The sequence below is a fragment of the Denticeps clupeoides genome, chromosome 3, assembly GCF_900700375.1.
Source record: "Denticeps clupeoides chromosome 3, fDenClu1.1, whole genome shotgun sequence".
Taxonomy (NCBI): Eukaryota; Metazoa; Chordata; class Actinopteri; order Clupeiformes; family Denticipitidae; genus Denticeps; species Denticeps clupeoides.
Window position 1 is genome coordinate 19,287,732 of NC_041709.1, and position 24,785 is coordinate 19,312,516.

General features: G+C 41.9%; 1 protein-coding gene across 2 annotated transcripts in view; it reads left to right on the forward strand.

The window, feature by feature from the left end:
* The window catches only part of col27a1a (collagen, type XXVII, alpha 1a), a 43,583-nt gene extending 20,743 nt beyond the window's left edge, over positions 1 to 22,840 (forward strand). For both annotated transcript variants that reach the window (XM_028974622.1, XM_028974623.1), the window contains exons 21-61: positions 61 to 114; positions 212 to 256; positions 1,379 to 1,432; positions 2,647 to 2,691; positions 2,770 to 2,823; positions 3,012 to 3,065; positions 3,206 to 3,259; positions 3,690 to 3,743; positions 3,869 to 3,922; positions 4,049 to 4,093; positions 4,169 to 4,213; positions 6,264 to 6,317; positions 6,476 to 6,529; positions 6,660 to 6,713; positions 6,787 to 6,840; positions 6,929 to 6,982; positions 8,003 to 8,110; positions 8,196 to 8,249; positions 13,517 to 13,624; positions 13,705 to 13,758; positions 13,914 to 13,967; positions 14,372 to 14,428; positions 14,513 to 14,566; positions 15,038 to 15,091; positions 15,185 to 15,238; positions 15,338 to 15,391; positions 15,523 to 15,630; positions 15,838 to 15,945; positions 16,106 to 16,213; positions 16,327 to 16,380; positions 16,722 to 16,784; positions 16,861 to 16,914; positions 17,033 to 17,068; positions 18,305 to 18,322; positions 18,454 to 18,489; positions 18,606 to 18,632; positions 18,757 to 18,810; positions 19,546 to 19,702; positions 19,781 to 19,881; positions 19,995 to 20,195; positions 20,282 to 22,840. In XM_028974622.1, the coding sequence (XP_028830455.1) occupies positions 61 to 114; positions 212 to 256; positions 1,379 to 1,432; positions 2,647 to 2,691; positions 2,770 to 2,823; positions 3,012 to 3,065; positions 3,206 to 3,259; positions 3,690 to 3,743; positions 3,869 to 3,922; positions 4,049 to 4,093; positions 4,169 to 4,213; positions 6,264 to 6,317; positions 6,476 to 6,529; positions 6,660 to 6,713; positions 6,787 to 6,840; positions 6,929 to 6,982; positions 8,003 to 8,110; positions 8,196 to 8,249; positions 13,517 to 13,624; positions 13,705 to 13,758; positions 13,914 to 13,967; positions 14,372 to 14,428; positions 14,513 to 14,566; positions 15,038 to 15,091; positions 15,185 to 15,238; positions 15,338 to 15,391; positions 15,523 to 15,630; positions 15,838 to 15,945; positions 16,106 to 16,213; positions 16,327 to 16,380; positions 16,722 to 16,784; positions 16,861 to 16,914; positions 17,033 to 17,068; positions 18,305 to 18,322; positions 18,454 to 18,489; positions 18,606 to 18,632; positions 18,757 to 18,810; positions 19,546 to 19,702; positions 19,781 to 19,881; positions 19,995 to 20,195; positions 20,282 to 20,428 (2,751 nt within the window). In that variant the 3' untranslated portion in view covers positions 20,429 to 22,840. The remainder of the gene's footprint in view (positions 1 to 60; positions 115 to 211; positions 257 to 1,378; positions 1,433 to 2,646; positions 2,692 to 2,769; positions 2,824 to 3,011; positions 3,066 to 3,205; positions 3,260 to 3,689; positions 3,744 to 3,868; positions 3,923 to 4,048; positions 4,094 to 4,168; positions 4,214 to 6,263; positions 6,318 to 6,475; positions 6,530 to 6,659; positions 6,714 to 6,786; positions 6,841 to 6,928; positions 6,983 to 8,002; positions 8,111 to 8,195; positions 8,250 to 13,516; positions 13,625 to 13,704; positions 13,759 to 13,913; positions 13,968 to 14,371; positions 14,429 to 14,512; positions 14,567 to 15,037; positions 15,092 to 15,184; positions 15,239 to 15,337; positions 15,392 to 15,522; positions 15,631 to 15,837; positions 15,946 to 16,105; positions 16,214 to 16,326; positions 16,381 to 16,721; positions 16,785 to 16,860; positions 16,915 to 17,032; positions 17,069 to 18,304; positions 18,323 to 18,453; positions 18,490 to 18,605; positions 18,633 to 18,756; positions 18,811 to 19,545; positions 19,703 to 19,780; positions 19,882 to 19,994; positions 20,196 to 20,281) is intronic.
* The last annotated feature ends 1,945 nt before the right edge of the window (positions 22,841 to 24,785 follow it).

Genomic DNA, 24,785 nt, shown 5'->3' on the forward strand with positions numbered 1-24,785 from the left:
TCTTTAGGTCAAGTTCATTTTCACTGAGTCTAGGTTTTTTTTTTTATTATTATTCCTAAGGGAAAACCTGGAGCAAGAGGACTTCCAGGCCCAAAAGGAGCTGCTGGACTGCAGGTATGCGTCTGCTCATATTGCGTCATACATCATCTTATAACTATATATGTTTACTGAATAAAATCCTTGTTCCTAAATAATTTGCTTTTGTTTTTAGGGCGATGAGGGGGCTATAGGTCCCCCTGGGCCAGCGGGACAGGAGGTGAGGTGCACCTCATTGAAATCACATAATTTATTAAAGCATTAATTATCTTTAAGTGAAATGGCCTATCTGTTCACTCCTATTTTGTGAATAAGGCAGTGAAGAAAAAAAAAATCACAGTGATGTCACTTCTGAGGGAAAATGAAATAAACTGTCATTCCTCCACTCCACTAGAATACTCTGCTGTATGTATAATGTCTAATTGTTCCACGCTGGTTTGCTCTGATCAGACAGCTAAAGAAAATCTCTTGAAATATCACAGAATATGCGCTAATGGGCCTCCTGTGGCAGACCCTCTACAACTCACATACAACTCAAGCTGTTTTATTTTCATTCTTACTTTCCAGCCACCTTGACTTGAGACATCAAACAGACGGACGCTGTTTTATGACATACCATTACAACATGCCACTAGAACATGAAGTGTCATGGTAACAGGACTGTTAAAGCAGGATTGTTAAAGGTTATGACTTGCTACCATGTCAGGATGCATGTCTCCCTTTAGTGTAGTTGTTATAACTGACCACCAGAGGTCAGGCCGAGGGGCCACAGCCCAAACTTGAAAGTTTACTCAGGGCACGGATGATTTCATTAAATAACAAGTTAAAGCTCTGCTCCAGACACATTTACATCTCTATTACACATACATCCACTTTCCAATAATCCTTTTGGTATGAAACATAAACATAAGACTGTTTGTAAAACTCCCTCATACACAAGCACACACACTATAAAAATGTTTGATTGCTTGACATTTATGAGATTTGAATGGTCTGAATTGTGCATGCGTGTGTGTGTGTGTGAGTCAGAGAGACTGTTTGCACTCAGGCTAGGGTCTGTCGCAGGTCTCTGGGAAAGTTCAGAGTTCACTGGCCTGTATTTACCCCAAAGCATCATGGGTGCCAGCTCAGTTCAACTCACTAAGCTTTTGAACATTGCCTCATTGTGAAACACACAGACACAGACTATGTTCCTCTAGGTTTGGAGAACATTTTTGATTTCTCTGTCAGTTTTGTATGTCTTATAGGAAAGTAGATTTAAAAAAAACTAGTGCTAACAAAGTGCTAAAAGCTTGTGTCTCCTTGCTTATGGGTTGCACTAACATTCTGCGTCTGTCCCCAGGGTCTAATAGGCAGAAAGGGTTTTCCTGGGAAACATGGGCCAGAGGGAGACAAGGTGATCACACACAACCAGTTATTATTCAGAGTTCTGGCACTGATTCTGTCTTTTACGCTGCTCAAGCATCCATAAATTCTATAAAGGCGTCATATCTACCTTTTCAACTTTATACGGTTCTGTCCTATGAATATCCAGGGATGGGCAGTCTGTGCCTCCGACATGAGACTAATTATTTATTATTATTATTATTTTTTTTATTGCTGTCATTGTTATTGGTCTACTTATGCCCATACTATATAAACTACATAGCTTATGAACCATAATAACATGTTTAAGTACATTGTTTAAACTGGTGCTCTGTGTAAGCATGGTGGAATTGCCAACAATCCTCCAACTATCCAATCATATTCTGCGCAAGCACATTCAGCAGCAGTGAACGTTACATAATAAGACCGAGAGAGACGTGTTCTTTTGTTTTAACCAATGAAATATATGAAGCTCTGAACACATCAGTTCCTATCAAGGTTACCGTAATCACTCTGTCACAATTGATTATGCAAAAACAATTCTCATAAGTAGCATAGCATATACTTATGATAGATACAATAAATTTAAATTTCCCAACATCTGGGCTATTAGCACCAGTAGTGCCCACCAATTAAAACAACACCTCTCAATTGTTTTCTTTATTCTTGTTGTTATACAAGGTCATAAATATATTTGTAAAGGACGTATGAATATTATCAAAACTTTTATATAGCCAGGCTCTTTCATTTTGAGCTGAAACTTGTGAAGGCTGATTTGGACTTATTAGTAAGGCAGTTTTACATTTACATTTACAGCATTTATCAGACGCCCTTATCCAGAGCGACTTCCAGGGACAGTCTCCCCCTGGAGACACTCAGGGTTAAGTGTCTTGCTCAGGGACACAATGGTACTATGTGGGATTTTAACCTGGGTCATCGGGTTCATAGTCGAGTGTGTTACCCACTAAGCTACAACCACCTCACACCCCACTAAGTTTTTACACTATAGGTTGTAATATTTGCACTTTAAGGGGTGAGAGTTCTGATAAAATATTGGCTCTATAAATATAGGCCTGGCCTAAATCCCACAAAGGCTTTGCTTCTTTTGAGTTATTGGTATTAATTATTATCCCCAGTGAAAATCGGCAAAATAATGAGGACTTCCTCTCTTTCGGTTTCCAGGTACAAAACATATCCACTCCCATGGGCATCCTACTCATGTAAGGTGTTTTTTTATTTTCTCAGGGTGAAACTGGGATTACGGGAAAGGCTGGGTCAATGGGTGAAAAGGTATGAGTTGCTCTTACCTTAAACACACATACACAATGTGTAGTATAGTAAGATGTGTTTGTTCTGTGCTTTTCCCAGGGGCTGATTGGCTTCTTTGGGCCAATTGGAGAGATGGGCCTTGCAGGAGAAAAGGTGACATTCGCTGGCATCCTGCTTTGTTATTAGACTTTAGTTTCAACTAGATTTTAAAAAATATTTAGATTATACAGTGCATGAAAAACTATTGAATATAGTGAAAACTTTACTAATTTAGTTAGTATTAAGATGCTGGTAATGTTGGTAATTGTGCCCAATAAAATAATCCAAGAATGTGTTTACAGGGCGATCGTGGTGAGACAGGTTTACCAGGCCCACCAGGAGAAAAAGGTTCAACGGTACCAAATATTTTGTATTTTTGTGTTTCCCTGTGTGTGTGTGTGTGTGTGTGTGTGTGTGTGTGTGTGTGTCAGATTTTTGGGCTTTTATTAGATCACCAAATCCCTCTAACCAAATAATGCCGCCCCCCCCTTTATAGGGTCACTCAGGTGTGCCAGGAGAAGCCGGACCCTCAGGACACCCAGGAAATCGCGTAAGTTGAATACCACCTACATAAACTAGGGTTTTGATGGTGTGTTTGTGTCTGTTTCACCAGCTGTCATGGCAACTGTGTTAACTGGGACAAAAATGCTAGTTTTAAAGAAGCAAAAACAAATGAGATGTCCTGCTGTTACTGCGTTACGCACCTGCCACTCAGACCTGTGTGCGTTTCCCCACACCCCACTGCTGTGTATGTATCTTGCTGATTGCTAGAAGCATGTGCAGAACATTCACAGAGGCAACAGGGAGTTTAGTGCTGAGTGGCACAACTGAAGGACTGAACAGGTTATGAAATGATGAGGTGGAGCATCTGTTGACTGATTTATACTTTACATTAGTTGTTGCTTGGTGTGTTTGTATGATGAGGGTAAAAAATAAATAAATAACTCAATTACTCTCCCTTTTCACTCTGTCTCATTTAGGGTCCTCCTGGTTCTCGTGGGCCCACTGGCAGTAGAGGGCATAAAGGCAGACGGGTGTGTTTGTTGGATGTATTTAGATGTGACTTCAGAAGAAGTCATAATTTGTCTTCACAATTAATTTAATAATTCGCTAAATAAATACTGTAATATGTGTGTCTGTGCATGTGTGTGTGTTCTAGGGTGCACGAGGACCCGATGGCCTGGTTGGGGAGCGAGGTGGGGAAGGAAAGAAGGTCAGGGTCAAAGGGTCACGTTGTCACATGTGTTGCTTATTCAAGCTTATTCAAATTGCTTATTCAAGCAAATTCAACTAAAGGCACAGGAACTTCATCACCCTACTCTCTCTGCTCTTCTGACAGGGTCCTGATGGTCCACCAGGGAAAATTGGACTCCCAGGCAATGAGGTGAAGGCCCTTCCAGGTTTCTTTCAGGCCCGATGGTTCTATATAACAACTAACCATTCTACTTTTTATCTGCAGGGAAAAATCGGAGAGCCTGGAGAGAAAGGCCTTGTTGGTTTTATGGTAGGTTCTGTTACAGGTAGAAAAAAATATTAAGATGTGCAATAATATGATATTGAGAGAACAATAACAGCAGCATTACAACAATAATGTAATTCAGATGATGTGCAGTGTTATATTATAGTGTTAGAATATTATGCTTGGTCTCCCTCAGATTTTCCATTCATATCCATTATGAATGAATATTCATGTAGGAATATAGAGCAAACACTTAAACAACACAATGTAACTCCAAGTCAATCATACTTCTGTGAAATTAAATTGTCCAACTAGGAAGCAACACTGATTGACAATCAGTTTCACATGCTGTTGTGTAAATGGAGCAGACAACAGGTGGAAATTATAGGCAATTAGCAAGACAGGTTTGCCAGTGCACAAGGAGACGTGGAGGACGCCGTAGGAGGGGAACAACCCAGCAGAAGGACCACTTCCTCTGCCTTTGTGCAAGGAGGAGCACTGGCAGAGCCCTGCAAATTGACCTCCAGCAGGTCACAAATGGACACGTGTCTGCTCAAACGGTCAGACACAGACTCCATGATGGTGGAATGAGGGCCCAACATCCACAGGTGGGGGTTGTGCTTACAGCCCAACACCATGCAGGACATTTGGCATTTGCCAGAGAACACCAAGATTGGCAAATTTGCCACCGGCACCGTGTGCTACTCACAAATGAAAGTTCACACATTTGATAGAGTCTGGAGATGCTGTGGAGAATATTCTGCTGCCTGCAACATCCTCCAGCATGACCGGTTTGGCAGTGGGTCTGTACCGGTGTGGGGTGCCGCACAGCCATCCATGCGCTTGCCAGAGGTAACCTGACTGCCGTTAGGTACCAAGATGAGATCCTCAGACCATATACTGGTGCGATTGACCCTGGGTTCCTCCTAATGCAAGACGATGCTAGACCTCACGTGGCTGAATTGTGTCAGCAGTTCCTGCAAGATGAAGGCATTGTTTCTATGGACTGGCCCGTCCGTTTCCCAGACCTGAATCCAGTTGAGCACATCTGGGACATCATGTCTTGCTCCATCCACCAACCACAGACTGTCCAGGAGTTGGTGGATGCTTTAGTCCAGGTCTAGGAGGAGATCCCTCAGGAGACCATCCGCCACTTCATCAGCATGTCCAGGCGTTGTAGGGAAGTCATACAGGCACGTGGAGGCCACACACACTACTGAGCATCATTTTAACTTATTTTAAGGATATTAAATTTGGATCAGCCTGTAGTGTGACTCCAAATCCAGACCTCCATGGGTCAATAAATTATTGATTTCAAGACAATACTGCCAGTGACAAGAATACATATTGGATAATATACTGAGGACTGGCAGAAGCTGTACTGCACAAATATAGTTCCAAATGGTTACCAGTGATTCAGGCTGTTTTCTGTGGTGCAGCCATGCTGTACGATGCTGTAATGCAATATGTGATGACTGACACTATAGTTCACCTGTAGAACTTCAACAGGAGAAGATGTCTACATAGACATGTCTTAGAGAGACCCAACTGAGATTGAAATCTACAGTTGTGCAACACAAACACCTCTTGTAGCAAATATGAGTATTTAATATTTATATGTATAAGGTATTGCTCAGTGCAATAGGCAGTTCTTTTTGACCTCCAAATACGGTGTATATTATGGCATATTAAAGTTACATTTTAGTCTCATCTGACCAATCTTCTGATAATTCATTACACTCCTCTGTTTGAAATCTTGTGGAGAGCACCTGGTCGTGGACAGTTTATGGTGAAATTATTCTCTTTCAATGTCTATATTATGGCCACAACAGTCCTCACTGGAACCTTCAGTAGTTTAGACATTTTTTGTAACCAATACCATCAGTATGCAACAATAAGGTTGTGAAGGTCTTGAGAGCTCTTTGGTTTTACCCAAACATGAGATATTGCTTATTTGGCACCTTAGTAATGAGATGCATTTTTTATAGGTCATCAGATGGAACAAAACAAGCTGAAATTAATTTCCTCCAAGTATCAGGATCTGGTGTCATGTCTTTCCATGGTTCTACATAATGTGTCTTGTGTGTGTTTGCAGGGTACTCCAGGTCCATCTGGTTCTCAAGGTGATAAAGGTGTACCAGGGGAGCCGGTGAGGACGTATGCATGCTCTTTATTTCTATCTCCTAGGGCCCATTTTATTCTCATTTTACATTTTGCATAATCCTAACTTTTAGATTTTTGTAATGTCAGTGCATTGTAACTCATAACAGGTGATTGAAATAATTTAGTAATTTGTGTGGGTCCCAGGGACCTCCAGGACCTCCAGGAACAGTTGGACTTCTTGGAGATATTGGACTAATGGTGAGACAAGTGCTATATATAATACTGACATGCTAATAATCTCAACTCACACTCAATCTTCTAAACACATACAGTCTCACACACTGTATCACACATAGAAAACCTTCATAGTGGTCCGGGTTTTTCTTAGGGTCCTCCAGGAAAGGTTGGGGATTTGGGTCTACCAGGCGAATCTGGGGAGAAGGTGAGTGTTTATGTTTAGGTGTGGAAAGTACCTTGTAAAATGTAGTAGGTAAAGACACCTTTTTTTTCCTCAGGGATCTCTTGGTACTATGGGGGATCCAGGAGAGCCAGGATTAACTGGTCCCAGGGTCAGTTAAAAAATGTTCAATATTGTTTCTCAAGCCTTATAAAGTGATGTTAGCATATCTAAATTCTCAGTATCTTTTTGTATTTTAGGGAGACTTGGGACCAGAGGGGGATTCTGGATTGATTGGGCCAGATGGAGTCAAGGTCAGAAAGTTTTTGATGTTCAAAAGTAGAAGGGCCTAAGTAGAAAAAAGTAGAAGATGTTCAAAAGTACAAGGGCCTAAGTGAAATGGACAAAGATTATATTGTTAGTACATCTGGATTTAAGCATCTCATAAATAGCAAGTGTTGTAAGGCAGATGTTTTCACCATTTCACAATATGTTTTGCCCGCCATGTAGCACCGTTAAAACTGGCATTAATGTATATTCGCCTTTTTAACTAGTTTTACACAAGGAACGTTTATTCCAAATATAAATATTATTTATTATTGACTTTCATCCGCTGTTAATATGCAAAGCCTCAGAAAGTGTAGATATTAACTACTACAAGAATAATAACTAATAACAGCAGCTGTCAACACTTATCTGGTAGGGGAGGTACTGCGATCAAGAAGGCGCTTCACCCTCTTCACTTTCACTTTCAATTTACAATAATCTCAGAGACCCCCAGTTACCGAGTGGTATGCGTACAGTAGTTTGAGAAGCAAGGTTGTGGGGTTTTTATATGATCACGTCTGAATTATGCTATAGGAAGAGTGCAAACTGATGAAGGCAGTGTTATGCTTAGGATCATGTTCTCTGGGGAACACTTGGGTCCTCCATTTTTGTGAGTTTGTGATATAATTTTTCCTAATAACTTTTAAGAATTAATAAATATAAAGCGCAATATGTAATGAATATCATTATACTGATGTATTAGTCCTTGTGTTGAGCTTGTTCGATAGTACTGCCCTGACCTGCTGCATGTTTGTATATTCTAATGACTTTCACAAGGAATGACAGTACCTTAACATGCTACTGCCCAATACTGAAACTGATATTCTTGAAATACAGTGCAGGTGCACAGAGAGCAAATAGGTGCTTCTATCCATCTACAGGTGGCTGCTGTCCACAGTCCTGAACATTCTGTTGTGGAAGATTGTGTTGGAGCTGTTCTATGCATATTGTCCCAGGCCTGAACTTGTTCTCACTCTCTGTCTCTCTCTTTCTTTGTATATGCTCAGGGGGAAAAAGGAGATATGGGAACAGAGGGTTCACAAGGTGAGAGAGGAGAACCAGGACTTAAAGGGAAAGAAGGACCACCAGGCGACCCTGGACTCACTGGAATAAGAGTAATGTTACACAAAACTGCATAAAAAGTAAATTAAAACTATGTATAATGTATATGTCCTCACTAATGCATTCCTTTCATTTTAGGGCCCTGAAGGTAAACCAGCGAAAATGGGGGATAGAGGCAAACCAGGTTCAAAAGTGAGTCTAAAACTTTTTTTTTTTTTTTTTTTAGCTCTTACCGTGTAACACATTACTTCTGAATCCTAAACTGAATCCTATTTACCTTAATCCACATTATTCCTTCACTGCCACCACAAACTCTGAATTTGAATTGTTAAATGATTGAATGAATCAGAGCATCAGATGGGATGTTTTTGTGTGTATGTCATGGTCGCTGCAGCACCTTCTCCCCGTGCCATGGATGCTCCCCATGGAACCCCATACCCCAGTGACCACCATTAAAAACGACCACTTCAAAAACATGGCGAGGACTCTAGTCATAGTTAGTTTTTTCTCTGTGCTACTGGCAATTTTCTGACTGCTTGACTGTTGCTGACCCTGCTTTCTCTCTCGGACCACCACTCATTCCTGAAATTGGACTGCTTCACAGCAGGACATGGCTCTGACTCTTCTCTCTGCACTGTGATTCTGCTTTGACATTTACATTTACGGCATTTGGCAGACGCCCTTATCCAGAGCGACTTACAACATGCTTTCAAGTTACCATCGATGAAGAGATCAATTCCGGTTGACTAGGACCCCCAACTATGAATACAATCTTTTTATTCACTCTGTTGTAGATTCTGTACACAAGTTCGACAATAAGAAGTTTACAAGTTAATCTAAATATTCTTTAAAGAGGAAGGTCTTGAGCTGCTGTTTGAAGGTGCTCAGTGACTGAGCTGTTCTGACCTCGAGGGGAAGTTCATTCCACCACCGAGGGGCCAAGACGGAGAAGAGTCTAGATGAATGTTTTCCTTTTACCTTTAGAGATGGAGGGACCAGGCGAGCAGTACTGGAGGCTCGGAGTAAACGAGGTGCAGTGCGGGGTGTAATAAGGGCTGTGAGGTAGGATGGTGCTACTCCATGTTTGGTTTTGAAGGCCAGCATCAGTATTTTGAATCTGATGCGTGCAGCTACTGGGAGCCAGTGGAGGGAACGTAGCAGAGGGGGGTGTGGGAGAATTTGGGAAGGTTGAAGATCAGTCGTGCTGCTGCATTTTGTATGAGTTGTAGAGGTCGGATGGTACATAGTGGTAGACCAGTTAGGAGGGAGTTGCAGTAGTCCAGTCTTGAGATTACTAAGGACTGAACCAGTATCTGGGTGGCCTGTGTTGACAGATAAGGGCGGATTCGTCTGATATTGTAGAGAAGGAATCTACATGAGCGGAAAAGGTTGCTGATGTGAGTCGAGAAGGAGAGTTGGTTGTCTATTGTTATGCCAAGGTTGTGGCAGGGCTTTGACTGACCACCTGGTACGTTCTTGCCTGCCCCAGATTATTCTGTGCTCAGCATCTTTTTTCTGCCTGTCGTACCTGTCCGACTTTCACCCCAGCCCCCACGGCATCAGAAGCCATATCGCGTTTGCCTCAGGACATGGCACACCCACCCAATGGAGCCCGGAGCTCAGCCTCTTTGCACCAGGCACAAGCACAGCCCTTCCCCCTCCACCATGCATTGCTCCCCATTCTTCCAGTCTCACGTTTTCTCCCAGTTTTCATGCCCCTCTGCAACTGTGCACAAGCCAAATGTGTGTGCAGCAGACATCGCCAAGCTGAAGGACATGTGCTGTCTGCATGGCATGGGAAAGAGCATGGCATAACTGATGCTTCTCTTCCAAGATCACACTGCTGACTCAAGCGACATGGTTGTAGGACTACCCCCACCCCGCCATGTTCGATGGGGACCCAGACAATTACTGTGGATTTTTGGCACAATGCCGTCTGATTCTTCGCCTGCTAACAAGCCAGTTCCTGGACATGGAAGCAGGCCTGGCCCTTATTGTCACACACTGAGCCCTGGACTGGGCCATCGCCATGCTGGAACTAAATTATCCTCTCTGCACTTCTGTGGAGGAGTTCATCACAGATTTCAGCACACAAACAGCTTCAGGGGAAAAAAGATGCCAGCCCTACAAATTGATCCAGATCATGGGGAAAAAGTAATTACCCTGTGCTTCTCCTTAGCACAGCCTTCAACCGACTTGCTGGAGCACTAAACTGGATCTGCGCAATGCTGATCACTTCCATCCACATCTGCGAGGTGGATGAGTGGAAGACGGGATTCATCACCTCCAGTGGTCACGACGAATATCTGGTCATGCCCTTTGGCCTCTCCAATAGCACTACTGTCTACCAGGCTTTTGTCAATGACGTCCTGCAGGAGCAGGACCACTTTGTTTATGTGTCTAATCTTCTCTGCTCACCTTACTACTCACGTATTCCATGTGTGTCAAGTCCTCTGCCAGCTCCCTGACTGAAATTGGCCTCTTTGTGAAATTGGACATGTACTTTCCACACCACCGAGCCCTGATTTCTTTGCTTCACTCTGAGCCCCCAGGGCCTGGTCAAGAACCCTGCAAAGGTTCCTTCAATGGTCTATTGGCTGCCCCCTACTACAATCAAGTATCTACAGCATGTAATTGTCAATATTTACTGGCAATTCATCTGGAGGAGCTGCACTGTTGAGGGGAAATCAATCAAGCTGCACTGGTCCTTGGCAGCCCAGGATGCATTTGACCAGATGAAGTGAAGATTCACCGTGCCACCCACCCTGGTCCACCCTGATCCTCAGCTCCTCCAGACACTCCCCCTAACATAGTCTATTTGTCACAGGCCTGCACCCATCCACTGGACTGATGGTAATCATGGTGGATTGGTGGATTGATGCACTAAGACTGCCGACAGCAGCCCAGACAGCGAATAGAGAGGTGGTTTGACCTCACTGGCCCCCAGAGGTCCTCCTGTCCAACCATGGGCCACAGTTAATAGCTGGGTTCTGGTGTCAATTCTGGCAATAGCTGGGGTTCACCATTGGAAATCACCCGCACTGCAACAAGCAGAATGATTGGGCCGACCAGGAGCTGGAGAAATACCATCAATGCTCAACCAGACCCACCTTCTGGGCAAACCACCTCCTCCTGGCGGAACTAGCTCACAACCTGCTCATTACATCATCCATTGGCCTCTCCCCCTTTGAGGCGTTCACCAGCCACAACCCCTCCTGGTTCCTTGTTGACCCAGCTGATGGATTCATCCCCTCCATCAACAGTTGTCTGCTCTCAATCTAGTGGACTTGGGAGCTGGCACGCTGGGGGCCCCTACATCCATGAAGCACAATGTAGATCAGCAGTGGCAACCCACACTGGTGTATCACCTGGGTACCTAAATGTGGGTGTCCACCAAGGGCCTCCCAAAGCCTTCAAATAAGGGCCCCCAATTGGTGGGGCCGTTCTGGGTGGTTTTGCACCCTGTTATCTACCTCTTGTCCATTCCCATCACCATATGGGGCTGCCCAGTGTTCCACAACTCCTTCATCTGGAAAGCACCTAGGTTCTGCCAGCCGCTACGACCTGGCACTCATTCAGGCATTTTTACGACTCCTGACCTGATGTAGCTGGGCCAACTGGAGCTGGCCCTAGGGTAGGGGGTCCAATCATAGTCCCTGCTGAATTCCAGATGCCGCCACTCCAGCAACAATCAAAGAAGACCACCACTACAAAAACATGCCATGAATGCTTGTCCTCACTTGTTCACAGTTAGTTTTACTCTCTGTGATACCACCTAAACTGAAAGCAAGACCTTGATGAGACCAGACTGTATCAAGACCAAGACAATGCCAAGACTTGAGGGTACCAAGACCGAGACTGCGACCAAGACACTCACTAGGCTGGTCAAGACCAAGACCAAGACCGAAAACAGACTAGGGTTATAATCGATTTCACATTACTCAGATCAACATTACAGAAAAAAGGTGTTGCTGTAAAGTGTAATTACTTATTAAATCTAATTTATGTTATCTTTTCAATGATTTTGTCTATATGTTTTATTTAAAATTTCCCAAATTTTTCATAGTCATGAGGCCTGACAGAAAATATTGTTCTTTAATCTTTTTAAAATATTATGATTTTAGTGATTGTCACATGTAACACACCACATCACAGCACCAAGTGCACACAGTGAAATGTGGTCTCTGCTTTTAACCCATCCCCTGAGGGAGCAGTGGGCAGCCATGACAGGCACCTGGGGAGCAGTGTGTCGGGATGGTACTGTGCTCAATGGCACCTTGGTGGCTTGAGATTAGAACCACCAACCAATTATGGGTCCACTTCCTTACCTGCTAGGCCACCACTACCCTCAGCAATCCTCTCCTATAACCATTTTATCAAGGGAAAGAGATGGGATGTTACCAGAAAGATATTCATATTAAGTCTCTTATACCAGGGACAGAGGCCTTGGGTAAGATATGAATATGGATATGTAATGATCTCTTGCTTTAAATTGAAGACAATGGAAATTTGGCTCTCAAATGATCACTGACACTATTAAATATACTTTCTTCTAGCCAATTTGTCAAATTAACATCTGTAAGGCAGTGCTGGTTCACCGATCTACGGACTTCACAAAGGCTAGTATACAGAGACCCTAAAGTACCATGAAGTTATTTAAAAGTTATTTAAAAAATATACTCTAAATTAATTTACATCTGTTCATGCTACTTTTCATGGTACTTAAGGGGTAGTGAGCTAGCTGCTTGCGAAACACAAAGTATTTTTGCTAGATTGAGGAGTTTTTTACCTCATTGTTTGAGAAGAAGAAACACAGAGCTGTAGTTGTAGTTAGTTATATTACTTTTCATGGTGCTTTCTCTCCAGATGCCTGGTGAATGTAGACGTTGTCCCAGCACCCCGCCGCCTCCTCGCTCTGCAGCATTGCCTCCATTTGTGATGGCACACCTCACAAATGGGAGATAGAAAACCTGACCGGTTGCATTTAAATTGAGATGCGTAATAAATAATGATACTGTTCTGTGAGGATGCTCTATTTTGGCATTTTCACCCATCCCATCGAGACTGCTATGTCCAAGACCAAGACCCAAAAAAAGACAGATCTCGAGAACTACAACAATGCCTCCTGATTCTGTCTGTTATGACTCTTATACCTGTCCAAGCCCCAGCCACCACAGCTTCGTAAGCTCAGAGCTCTCACCCATGGGTCTCTCGGTTTCGCTCATTAGAACCTCTGTGCACTTACCAGTCACAAGCAGGGCCCTTCCCCCTCCACCATGCACTGCTCCTCATGCTCCCAGTCTTAGGTCTTCATGAGACAGTGTTTTTTTTATTTTATTTATCTGGGCTATTCAGTTTGTTTTAAGATAGGCCAACAGAATTAGAATACCTATTTACATACTTGCATTTCATTTTTGGCAGAGTATGTTTATTGTTGTTAAAAGAATAATTTCTTTCAGGGGGCTAAAGGTCATCAAGGTCATTTGGGTGAAACTGGAACGATGGGTAAAAGAGGAATTGACGGATTTCTTGGACCAAAGGGATCAAGGGGAACCTTAGGACATGTGGTTAGTGAAAGAAAGACTGTTATATACGCATTCATTGCTTTTTTCATACTCCTCAGAGAATAATGTGATATGTTGTTCAGGGTACACCAGGGAGAATGGGCCAACAGGGGGAACCAGGCTTAAAGGGCTATGAGGTAAGAGGGTCTGTCATTTGTTCTTGATGTAGCCATGAACAACATTTACGAATGATAACTATTCAGACAAAGACATGCACATACATGCAGTCAGGCAAACAGGCTATGCCTTTTATGTGTTGACTTTTTACTTTTTTTTTTTTTTTTTTACCAAGGGTCATCCAGGACCACAGGGCCCCATAGGATCTTCGGGACCTAAAGGTGAAAAGGTACACACCCTACACACACACACAATTATTCTCTCACATACATGTGTATACCCATATTATAATCCCTGTTTAACCTTAAAATGAACTCTGACCTCTGACACACACTTGTTTGAACTGAACCAAGCGTGGTCTTGATTATAAACAATCTGCATGAGTCTGAATTCCTGCGTTGTGCATTGGCTTTGATCTTTGCTGTACATGAGTGTGGATTTCTGCAGATAATCTGGGTTAAGATCTGGTATTTGACCTGTAAAATTTTAAATGTTCAATAAATCCGTAAAATGTGATACTTCCCGCAGCACTGTTTACAACTCACACAACCTCTACCACCAAACACACAGTGCATGTCTGGTCTCATTATGGTTTTCTTGTAATTTTACCCATTATTCTCTTCCTAAATCCAGGGTGAGCAGGGGGATGATGGGAAAGTGGAGGGGGCTTCTGGTCCAACAGGACACAGAGTGAGTTTCTCATGCAGCATCCTTTTTTTAAATCTGCCCGTGTCTCTTAACCTTTAAGAGTGCATGATCTTTTTTTCTGTTCAGGGTCGCACTGGAGACAGAGGGGATAGAGGGGATTCTGGAGATCCAGGTTACAAGGTGAGCAGAAAACATATCTAGATTAGATTTTTTTAGATTAGATTCAACTTTATTGTCATTACACATGTACAAGTACAGGGCATTATGGATCAATGATGCTATATCTCTCATATATATATATGTGTGTGTGTGTGTGTGTGTGTGTGTATGTGTATGTGTATGTGTATGTATGTGTGTGTGTGTGTGTGTGGAACTTGGAGCAGACAACATACAGAAGCCCAAAATTCCATTTATAATGGCAAAACCATTCCTGGCCACAAGAGACCACTGTAGGCTGTTTAGACAATGATATTTGAAAAATATTTTAATTGTTATAACAATAAGATTATTGCCCCCTGTCACTGTGGATAAATGCTACATGAATCTTGTTGGCTTCATGCGGAATGTCAGAATGACTTGTATTACAGTATAAACACACGCAGCATTTGACATTAGAAACACTAACACACTCATGTGCATTGTGTTTCTCAGGGTCAGCAGGGTGTTGATGGGGAAAGAGGAACAGCTGGAGCTCCTGGCTTACCTGTGAGCAGCATGCACACACACATCAGAGAAATATACATACATATAAACATCAAAAATATTTCATGATGTTTGTGTTGTTTAAATGTCACACAGGGTCACCCTGGACCTCGTGGTCCACAAGGGCCCAAGGGATCTAAAGGAGAGCTGGTGAGAGTCTCTCTGTTTCTATGTGTTGCTTTAAATTTCTTTTTTTATTTTTCATCTTTGGAGGGTATTATGTGTCTGTTGTGTCATTTTTCTGTTCAGGGCCCAAAAGGAAAACAAGGTGCTACAGGAGCGCATGGAAGTCGAGGGTCACCAGTAAGCTATGACAAATATCTAGATTTTTCTTTTTTTTGTGTTATTAATGTTATAAGACTAAGTCTTAGTTCCATGCCCAAATACATGCTTTAAATAGCAATCAAACACCTATTTTCATCTCGTTTATTAAGGGTTTTGTGGGTTTACCTGGCCCAAGGGGAGTAGTGGGCCGTCAGGGACCAGAAGGTATTCCTGGGATTGATGGGATTCCTGGAAAAGATGGGAGCAAAGGCATGCCAGTAAGCCTGAATATTTCTACTTTATATTTTTAAATGTGCCACATTCTGCCTGGTAGACAAAATGGTTGTGAAGATCTTATTATAATGATACACTTTTATTTATGGTGGACGTTTGAACTAAATCACAGTAAAGAAGTAATACATTAATTATTAAGTCTATTGCAAATACAGTGAGTAGTCCTGTGTTTCTTGGTATGTTTGTTAAAGGGAGAGCACGGAGCTGATGGGGCCTTTGGTCCTCCAGGCAAAGCTGGTGGGCGTGGTAAAGTGGGTGAGCCAGGCTTGCGGGGTGATCACGGTCCTCATGGGCTAAAGGTAAGACATCCAGGTGCCTGTTATTGTACTTGTGACTGTATACTGTGGTCTTTATTCATCTAAATGCATCCATGATATGTGTTGGAATAACTGGGTTTTCGAGTAGCCGTGTACGTGAGTATGCAGATGAATTGCAGTGTGTGTGTTGTATTTTATTCAGGGAGAGAGGGGTCTGCCTGGCCATTCAGGTCCCTTGGGGAAGAGAGGGTTTAAGGGGGGGATGGGACTACCTGGGGCACAGGGGAGCCGAGGAGCCAAAGGCCAGCCAGTGAGTTCACATGTATTCACTCTGCACTCACCGTACATTTACAGCCAAATACACACACACTCATCTTTTTTGTTGCTTTGGTGCTTGTGTAAGTGAACATGTTTATCTTTTAGGGAGATGTGGGTGAACCTGGGTTTCCAGGGGTTTTTGGAATGTTTGGACCCAAGGTACAGAGTTTCGTCATCTTTACAGTTACACTGTAGAATAAAAGCAGTAAAAAGACTTTTTCAGGTTAGCTGTTCAGAACAATCAGCCATAACTTACATTACACATGTTTGCACATTATGTAGCCAGTTTGTCTGTGTCGCACATATGCACTTTATGTAAGCATTTAACTTTGATTAAATGTTACGTGTAGCACCAGGTTCCAGAGAAACGTTTGGTTTCACTATGTTCTATGTCTAAACTGTATGTAGCTGAAATAAATCAGACTTGGATTTGACCTATTGAACTCTGTTTGATCAGAGTTATTGGTTGTAAAAACATTGCTTTTGTCTTTGTGTGTTAGGGGCCTCCTGGTGACATTGGACAGAAGGGGATTCAAGGCCCTAAAGGGCCTCATGGTGCTATGGTGAGCTTGTTTAGTTTCTGTACTGGTGTGTCTGTTCACCTCAATGTGATTATTAACTGCCATTGTTTTTCTTCAGGGTAGAGGAGGAGTGACTGGACCTTTGGGACCCATGGGTCCTGTTGGTGGCACTGTAAGTACCTAATTTCACTCCTTATAGACTGTCCAGATACATCTTCCTATCCTGATGACTGTTGAATACTTGAGTACCTCTATATGTTGTTAGTTTGACCTTTGACCTTTATCCCCAGGGCACAAGAGGAGACAAAGGAAACAGAGGAGAAAATGTAAGATTTAACATATAAAACAAATGTACAAATACTGGAATCAACTACAGTATCTCACAAAAGTGAGTACACCCCTCACATTTTTGTAGATATTTTATTATCTTGTTCATTGGGACCACACAAGATATGACACTTGAGAGGAATATACAATGTAAGGTAGTCAGTGTACAGCTCATATAACAATGTAAATTTGCTGTCCTCTCAAAATAACTAAACACACAGCCAATAACGTCTGAACCACTGAGCTTCACAAGCTGCCACTGGAATCCTCTTCCTCTCCTCCATGATGACATCACAGAGCTGGTGGATGTTAGAGACCTTGCGCTCCTCCGCCTTACATTTGAAGATGCCCCACAGACGTTCAGTAGGGATTAGGTCTGGAGACATGCTTGGCCAGTCCAGCACCTTCACTCTCAGTGTCTTTAGCCAGGCTGTGGTGTTTGGGGTCGTTATCATGTTGGAATGCTGCCCTGCGGCCCAGCTTCTGAATGGAGGGGATCATGCTCTGCTTCAGTATGTCACAGTACATACTGGCATTCATCTTCAGCCCAAAACCATGACACTCCCACCACTATGCTTGACTGTAGGCTAGACACACACATCTTCTATAATTTTATCTGAGACCTTGTAACACTAATGTTGTAACACAAATGACCGACTTGACACCCGGGAGAGAAAATGGCAAAGTTGGTACAATTTTGGGCATTTACATTTGGGGTGTACTTATTTTCCGTTTCCAGCTGTTTCCAGCAGTTTCCAGCCATTTAGACATTAATGGATGTGTGTTTAGTTATTTTGAAGGGTTCTACAAGCTGTACACTGACTACTTTACATTGTATCAAAGTATCGTATCTTCAGTTTTGTCCCAACGGAAAAATACAATAAAATTATTACAGAAGTTTGAGGTGTATGCTCACTTTTGTGAGAAACTGTACATACTATGCCCACACTGTCTCAAACTGTCCACACCAGTGAATGACTTCTTTTCAAGGCTATCTGAATGAAAAGTTTTATCAGATAATGTTTTGCCAAAACAGAAGATTTATATTAATTCCTCAAAAGTAGTTAGGTCAGAATCTGTTGTTTACTGATGATCTGGTTCATAGGCGAGTGTGTTACCCACTATGCTACTATCACCCTGTACTTTGTGCTTGTACTTGTACTGCTATTGCATGGCAGTGTGTGTATTTGTGTGTTTCTAAACTAATGGCTCTAAATCTTGGTTTTGCTTTATAGGGTGTTCGGGGACCACGGGTAAATTATTTTACTCTTACAGATGCATAGAGAAATGCATAAGCGGTTCTCTTTATTAATTAGCTTAAAAATTTGGTTAATAAGTAAACCAGTAATATGAAGTGAACCAATTTTATTTCGCTGTTTTGCAGGGAGCAGCAGGGCCCCGTGGACCACCAGGGCCTCCTGTAGGTCTTCTCATTTAATCTGTATTAAATTTAGTGCTGAAATGTGGTTTTGAAAGGTACAATTGTTGTATAGGGTACTTATAATAAACAGTTTGTTTTGTCTCTGTGTTTTGTAGGGTCCTCCTAGTGTCCCTATGTCATTTGTGAGTATTTCATCATTCACTTAGGTTGTTGTAGTTTTTTGTTATTGGCTTAGTTTTTGCCATTTCTTTATTTCCTGAATAAGAACATATTTTCTGAGAGATTTTTTTCATTTTCCAAATGCAGGATGACCTTGATACTTTGCAAATCCTCAATGCCCGTTCTCCCCACAAGAGAGAGGTAATGCTCAAGTACATTGGATGTAAATACCCTTTATCACCCTTTTCCACAATTCACATTGACTGGAAAACTGGGATGCATATGCACACATGACCTCCACATCAATTTATATGCATATGTTAATTACCAGGATGAACTTGTCTCATTTGAGTTATCCTTATTTCATATGGTCATTTTTGTCTGTGGTTAGGGTTAGGGTTAGGGTTAGTTTATATGATATGTACACTACGTATTGGGAAGCCTAATCACTACACCAACAGGGAGTCTGCTGCACAGCATTATGCTTATATTAATGCCAGTGGACGTTTGGAGCCCTTCAGCTATGGAATCAGCGTTGGTGACTTTTATGCACCATGGACCTTTACAGTCATTGACCCCACTGACTTTACATGGTCTTCTGATGTTGTAGCTGTACAACAGTAGCTGTTGTTCCCAAATGTTGTTCCACTGGCCAACAATGCCACATTCAGTTGATCATGGATCATATCCAGCTGGCTTGAAATCTTAGGAACATTCTTATTGCCAAGGTTTCATCCTATTACAGTACCATGCTTGAAATCACTGAACACATGACCAATTATGGTTCACAAATGTGTGTAAATGGACACCTGTGGCAATGGGTTTGACTGGAAACACAAAAAGACAATAATTAAGAGATACATTTGTTCATATAATGTATTTGGAAGTAGATTGGATGAAATTATTTAACTCCCTTTTGTTTTCTCTACCTCACAGACTGGAGTGATGTTAGATGAGGCCATGGGTCTGTTTCAGACCTTGCAGGATCTCATGTCTGCAATGCAGAGTCTCCAGAACCCTGAGGGAAGCGAGCGCAATCCTGTTCGCATCTGCAGAGACCTACACCACTGCCAGCATACACACAACACATATGGTCAGCAATGCGCACATACAAATGCATGTGACAAGTATATGAAATGTATGTATCTGAAACCTCTTTTCCATCCTTCAGGCACTTACTGGATTGATCCAAATCTGGGCTGCTCCTCTGACTCTATACAGGTCATCTGCAAGGCTGGACACACATGCCTCAAACCAATCTCAGCAGCCAAGGTATGGTGATTAACCAATCACGACAGCCAGGGAACAGTCATTAGGCAATGTGACAAATACAGCCAGGAAATGTGGACACACAAAAATGATCCGTGTTCTTGTCTGTTTGGCAGTTTGAGATAAGTGTGGGGCGTGTCCAGATGAACTTCCTGCAGCTATTGAGTTTGGGGGCAGAGCAAAGCATCACCATCCACTGTCTGAACATTACCATGTGGAGCTCTACCCACAGTCTTCCACCTTCCCAGCAGGCAATTCGGTTCAGGGGTTGGGGTGGAGCATCTCTAGAACCTATTGTTCTGGAAGACACCTGCTGGGTGAGTCCAGTTGACATGGAAACATCTGCTTTCTATCTGTTACAAGTCATTAATCATTTATTACTATATTTCTTCTTATGTTGCAGCAGAGGGATGGCCAATGGCACCAGGTCCGTATTCTGTTCGAAGTGACAGACCCTGCCCTACTACCTGTCACTCATATTGACAATCTGCCAGAGGCAACTCCCATCTCACATTACCACCTGGAGGTCGGACCGGTGTGCTTCCACTAGGCAGAGTGTGTATACGAGTGTATACCAGATGGCTTTCGGCATCTTCCACGCACCCTATTAAAGGAACAGAAGTGGAAAAGGAAACCCTCCCCTTACAAACACAAGAATCTATTGGATAAAGCTTCCTCCTCGCCAATTTTGTACCCTCTCATTGGACTGCAGAAACAGGAAGTGTTTTTTGGGGGGGCGTGTGAGGTCGCAGTACATGTAGACAACTCAGGGGAAATGGGGAGGGGCATCACTAGAGACTCTTTAGAGGAAACCCCACCTAGCAGCTCTGGGTGCACAGTCAGAGAGCACTTCCATCTGAATCCGTCAGTCATCTTTTTGGCACAGAAAGTGAAGCAGTGGTTTGGGTGAGCTCATTTTGCATAAGTTAGTAGATTCAGCAGGAGCATGCAGAATAAGCTCAATGTATTGTTTATTTCTCTCTGTCTGTAAATGATTTTATAATAAATTATTCTAATGCTTGTACTACCAGGTGAAAGAGAAGAATGAACACTAATTGGACATTTCCAATTATGTTGAAAATAAAAAATCTTAAAAGTGCAATTGGAACCTAGAGAAGGGTTATATATTCTTCATTGTTTTATAGAAACCCTAGCAGAAAATAATAATAATTATGTGTGTGTTGTGTTTTTATGCCAATGACTCCTCCTCTCATCTAAGCGATGTCCATGCATGGGTGTGGGTGTCTGTGTGGAGCCAATGACCTTACCTGTGTACATGTTAGTTTTATGTATATGTGATGGTGTGTCTCAGACGGTCACTCCTAGGTCATAATCCTCTCGCACAGCCAGGGGCACAAAGGTTTTATTGGACAATTTATATTACAGAGGGTATACATTGACTTTATGGAGTTCCTTCTATCAAACATCTAACAATGCTTAGTTTATCTATAAATTTCTATGATATTATGAGAATGTTCACTATATTGTTTGAAGCATCCATTTGAAACACGTTTTAATATTATTTGATAAAATGTTCTCATAACCTAATAATTCTGGAAACAAGTTCTACTAATATTATATAATAATTAACTTAATGTCTTTCAAACCAATTGTTTTACAGATAAATTATTATTGTATTGAACAGGTTATGCCATTGATAGGAACCATAAGATTATCAAAAGATTATGTGCACTAGGCATAATTTTAGACTATAATCTGTTTATTTATCCATCCAGTCATTGTGTTAGCAGTCTTGCTTTTGAGCCAGTTCAATATAATTTTAATTTTCTAATTGTTTTAAATTATGTATGACATTTCTACATTAATGTTCCAAACAATCAAGCACTTGCCAAATAAGGTAACAACAAAGACACAGATAATGAAGTTATATGAAGTAAGTGATGTACTGGCTCAAGTGAACTCTTCTTCAGACCTAAAACTCCATGACAATGCCCCTCATGTAGCTTGAGTTAAGAAAATAGTTGGATCCCTTCTAAAGAATTGTCAGTATATCTGATAAACTTGCGGATTTACAAATCTGGTGCTTTAACTGCCTATTCACTGTGTACAGGACTTTGTGTAAAATGTATGTCTTTGAAAGGTCATATAGGTCATATATTTGATAGGACCTTTTTAACCATTAGAAGATAGGGCCAATATAATCACTATTAAAATTGTGCTATATGGTCCTTTATGGTCCACATTACATTCATAATAGTTCCACACACTATGCTGGTTCTGTGAAAAAGCCAAATAACACATTCACAAATGTGTAGTTTAAAGTCTTCTTGTATACAGTGAATCCTTTTGTGCTGATTTAAAGGTGTTTAAATTTTTGAAAGTGTGGTCAAAATCTGCTAGAGACTCAGCAGAAATAATTTTATTAGCCTGTCTGCCCAACTGGTCTTGGAGATTAAAGATTTCTACTTTATGTGTAAATTTGGGGCTACAGAGAAATATATTGTGATCTTATTGCTTGTTTTTATTGCTGTGTTGTGTTGTCAATCATTTTTGTAATGTTTGTTATACTGTTTTCTACATGGTAATCAAGTCTGTACTGTAATTGAAATGTGTGTTATAATTGCAGAAGGATGTCAGGTTCATATGTGAAAGTATAACTATAAACTTCAGGCATTTATTGATCTTAGATTACCTCACGTTTTTAGACTCAAACTGGTTGTAAAAGACCTTGCTCAGGTCAATTCTCATGGGTTTATCATTGAACATCAGAGACCTTCAAAGCCTGATAGAGACATCTGTGGATATGGGAAAACATCTTGTAGCATTCGGTGAAGCTAAGAGATCTCTGTGTGAGTTTGGATCAATAATATGCATAAACCTATAAATGTGTGTGACTGCTGTGGTCAGTACTGCAGTGCCATTTTTTCACCTGCAGGTCACAATGTTTGCATGTTGCCTCAATACGTGACACTTGGGGAACAATAAACGCTTACATACCTGATACACATTTCCTGTGGGTTATTTTTTTTATCGCTTGTCCACCAGGGCATCTTGTTGCCAACAAAGTACTAGTATACATCTAATCACTTACATTTCACTGATTTGTACAAAAAATATGATGGTGTAAAACAATAAACAAAATCAAGTATATAATACAAATCTTATTCTTGGGCAGAAAGTAGACCTGCTCATTAAACAGTACAAAATGTTGCAATGCAATAATTGCCTGTCATTTCACCTTGAGAGTAAAGGATAATATTAAACTGAAAAGCCTGTTTAACTGTGACTTCAATGAGTTTGTATGTGTATGAGAGAGAGAGAGAGAGAGAAATAAAGGGTAATACAGTAATTTCACCCAGTGGTGGATCTAGGATTTTTCTGAGTAAGGGGCCATTAAGGGGCCATAATATTTATAAAGTGGCCAAGAATTTGTCCAACATCCTTCCACACAATCCCTGGTTTTGGTAAGGTTTATACATTTCTCTGGAAACACTATGTACACACACACACAAAAGCTTACGCAGTAAAATCTCCTTACTGGTTTACATGGATTTTTATTGCCTGCATTCAAAATACTCACACACACACACACACACACACACACCGCATGTGAGAAAATCCAGCCTTTTCCCTTCCCACAAATACTCTCAGTTCAAAACATGTCTCTCACAAACATACACAAAGTCCCATGTGGGTGACTACTGTACGTTTTAATCTTTTAAAACAGCATTAATATTCGTTTTTTTGTGACGGGAACTGAACAATTTTACAATGTTTAATGCTTTTGTTTGTCGGGACTCAATGCTCAGCACCCTCTGATCAATCTTAATTCAGTCCACTGGAGTCAATGAAAATCCAGCAAAGGAATCATCCTGTTTCTGTTCTCAACAGAACAAACAATCACATAATAATTTTTATTATTATGTCATTATTATTACATACCAGGTAATCAAACAACGCTCATCAAAGTTAATTCTGACACACTGCACTGCTCACTGATATCAGAACGGCTCTTAAAACCTTAAAACTTAATGAAACAGCTCCTTTAATGGTTTTTGGATCACAGGAAAGTGCAGTAAGTAAAGCAGTTTTGGTGTTTTCAGACTTTCTCTGGCAGATCTGCAGTGCTGCTTTAATCTGGCTTTACCAGATTTACCACGGCTCCGCATCTGAAGTCTTCCTTCAAAAAAAGAAATTGGGGATAATTATGGCGTAATAAAAGTGTTCAGGGTAATCTTGTGTATCCCAAGAAAGTGAGTCCTTATCAGAAAGCAAGTCCTGTTGGGGACGTGCACCACATGAAACCACCTAATCCCTGAACCCCGCTTCCAATGCGTCAGGTGGGGAACCAATCACCTGCTCGCCCATGAGCATGCACTTATTCAAGAGCATTTAACACTCACGGACACACGAAAACGAGAGAGAGGCTAATTGACTTAGAGTATTTGCTGATGACATCATCAAGAAAACCAAATTGTGGCGGCGGAGCCTGGCCAGTCATGTTGTACCATGCATGGGTACTGTAAATAGTCAGCTTGTGTTATGTGGGAACGTGATCTATGTGGGTTGGGGTATGTAAGATAGGGGTTTTGCACGTGTGTGGGGAAAGCGGCACACCTGGGGGTTGACATGTGGGACCAGGGGGATAAGAAGGGCTGCATTCCTGCCCAAGAAACCGAACTTTTCATGCACACATGTGACGCCTGGACATGTGACGCCGGCATGGACATCTTGGGCATCTTAGGAGCATGAGATGGCGCGACAGCATCAGGGGCAGCCACATTGAAACAAAAACAATCGTACGACTTGCGGAGCCACGGTGTGGACTGTGCACCTGGCGACCAGGTCTGGGCTTACTGCCCCTCCTGGAAAAGGTGGCAGACGGCAAAATTGACCTGCCAATGGTGGGAAAATTTACCGGTATACTACCTTAGAAAATTTCTAAG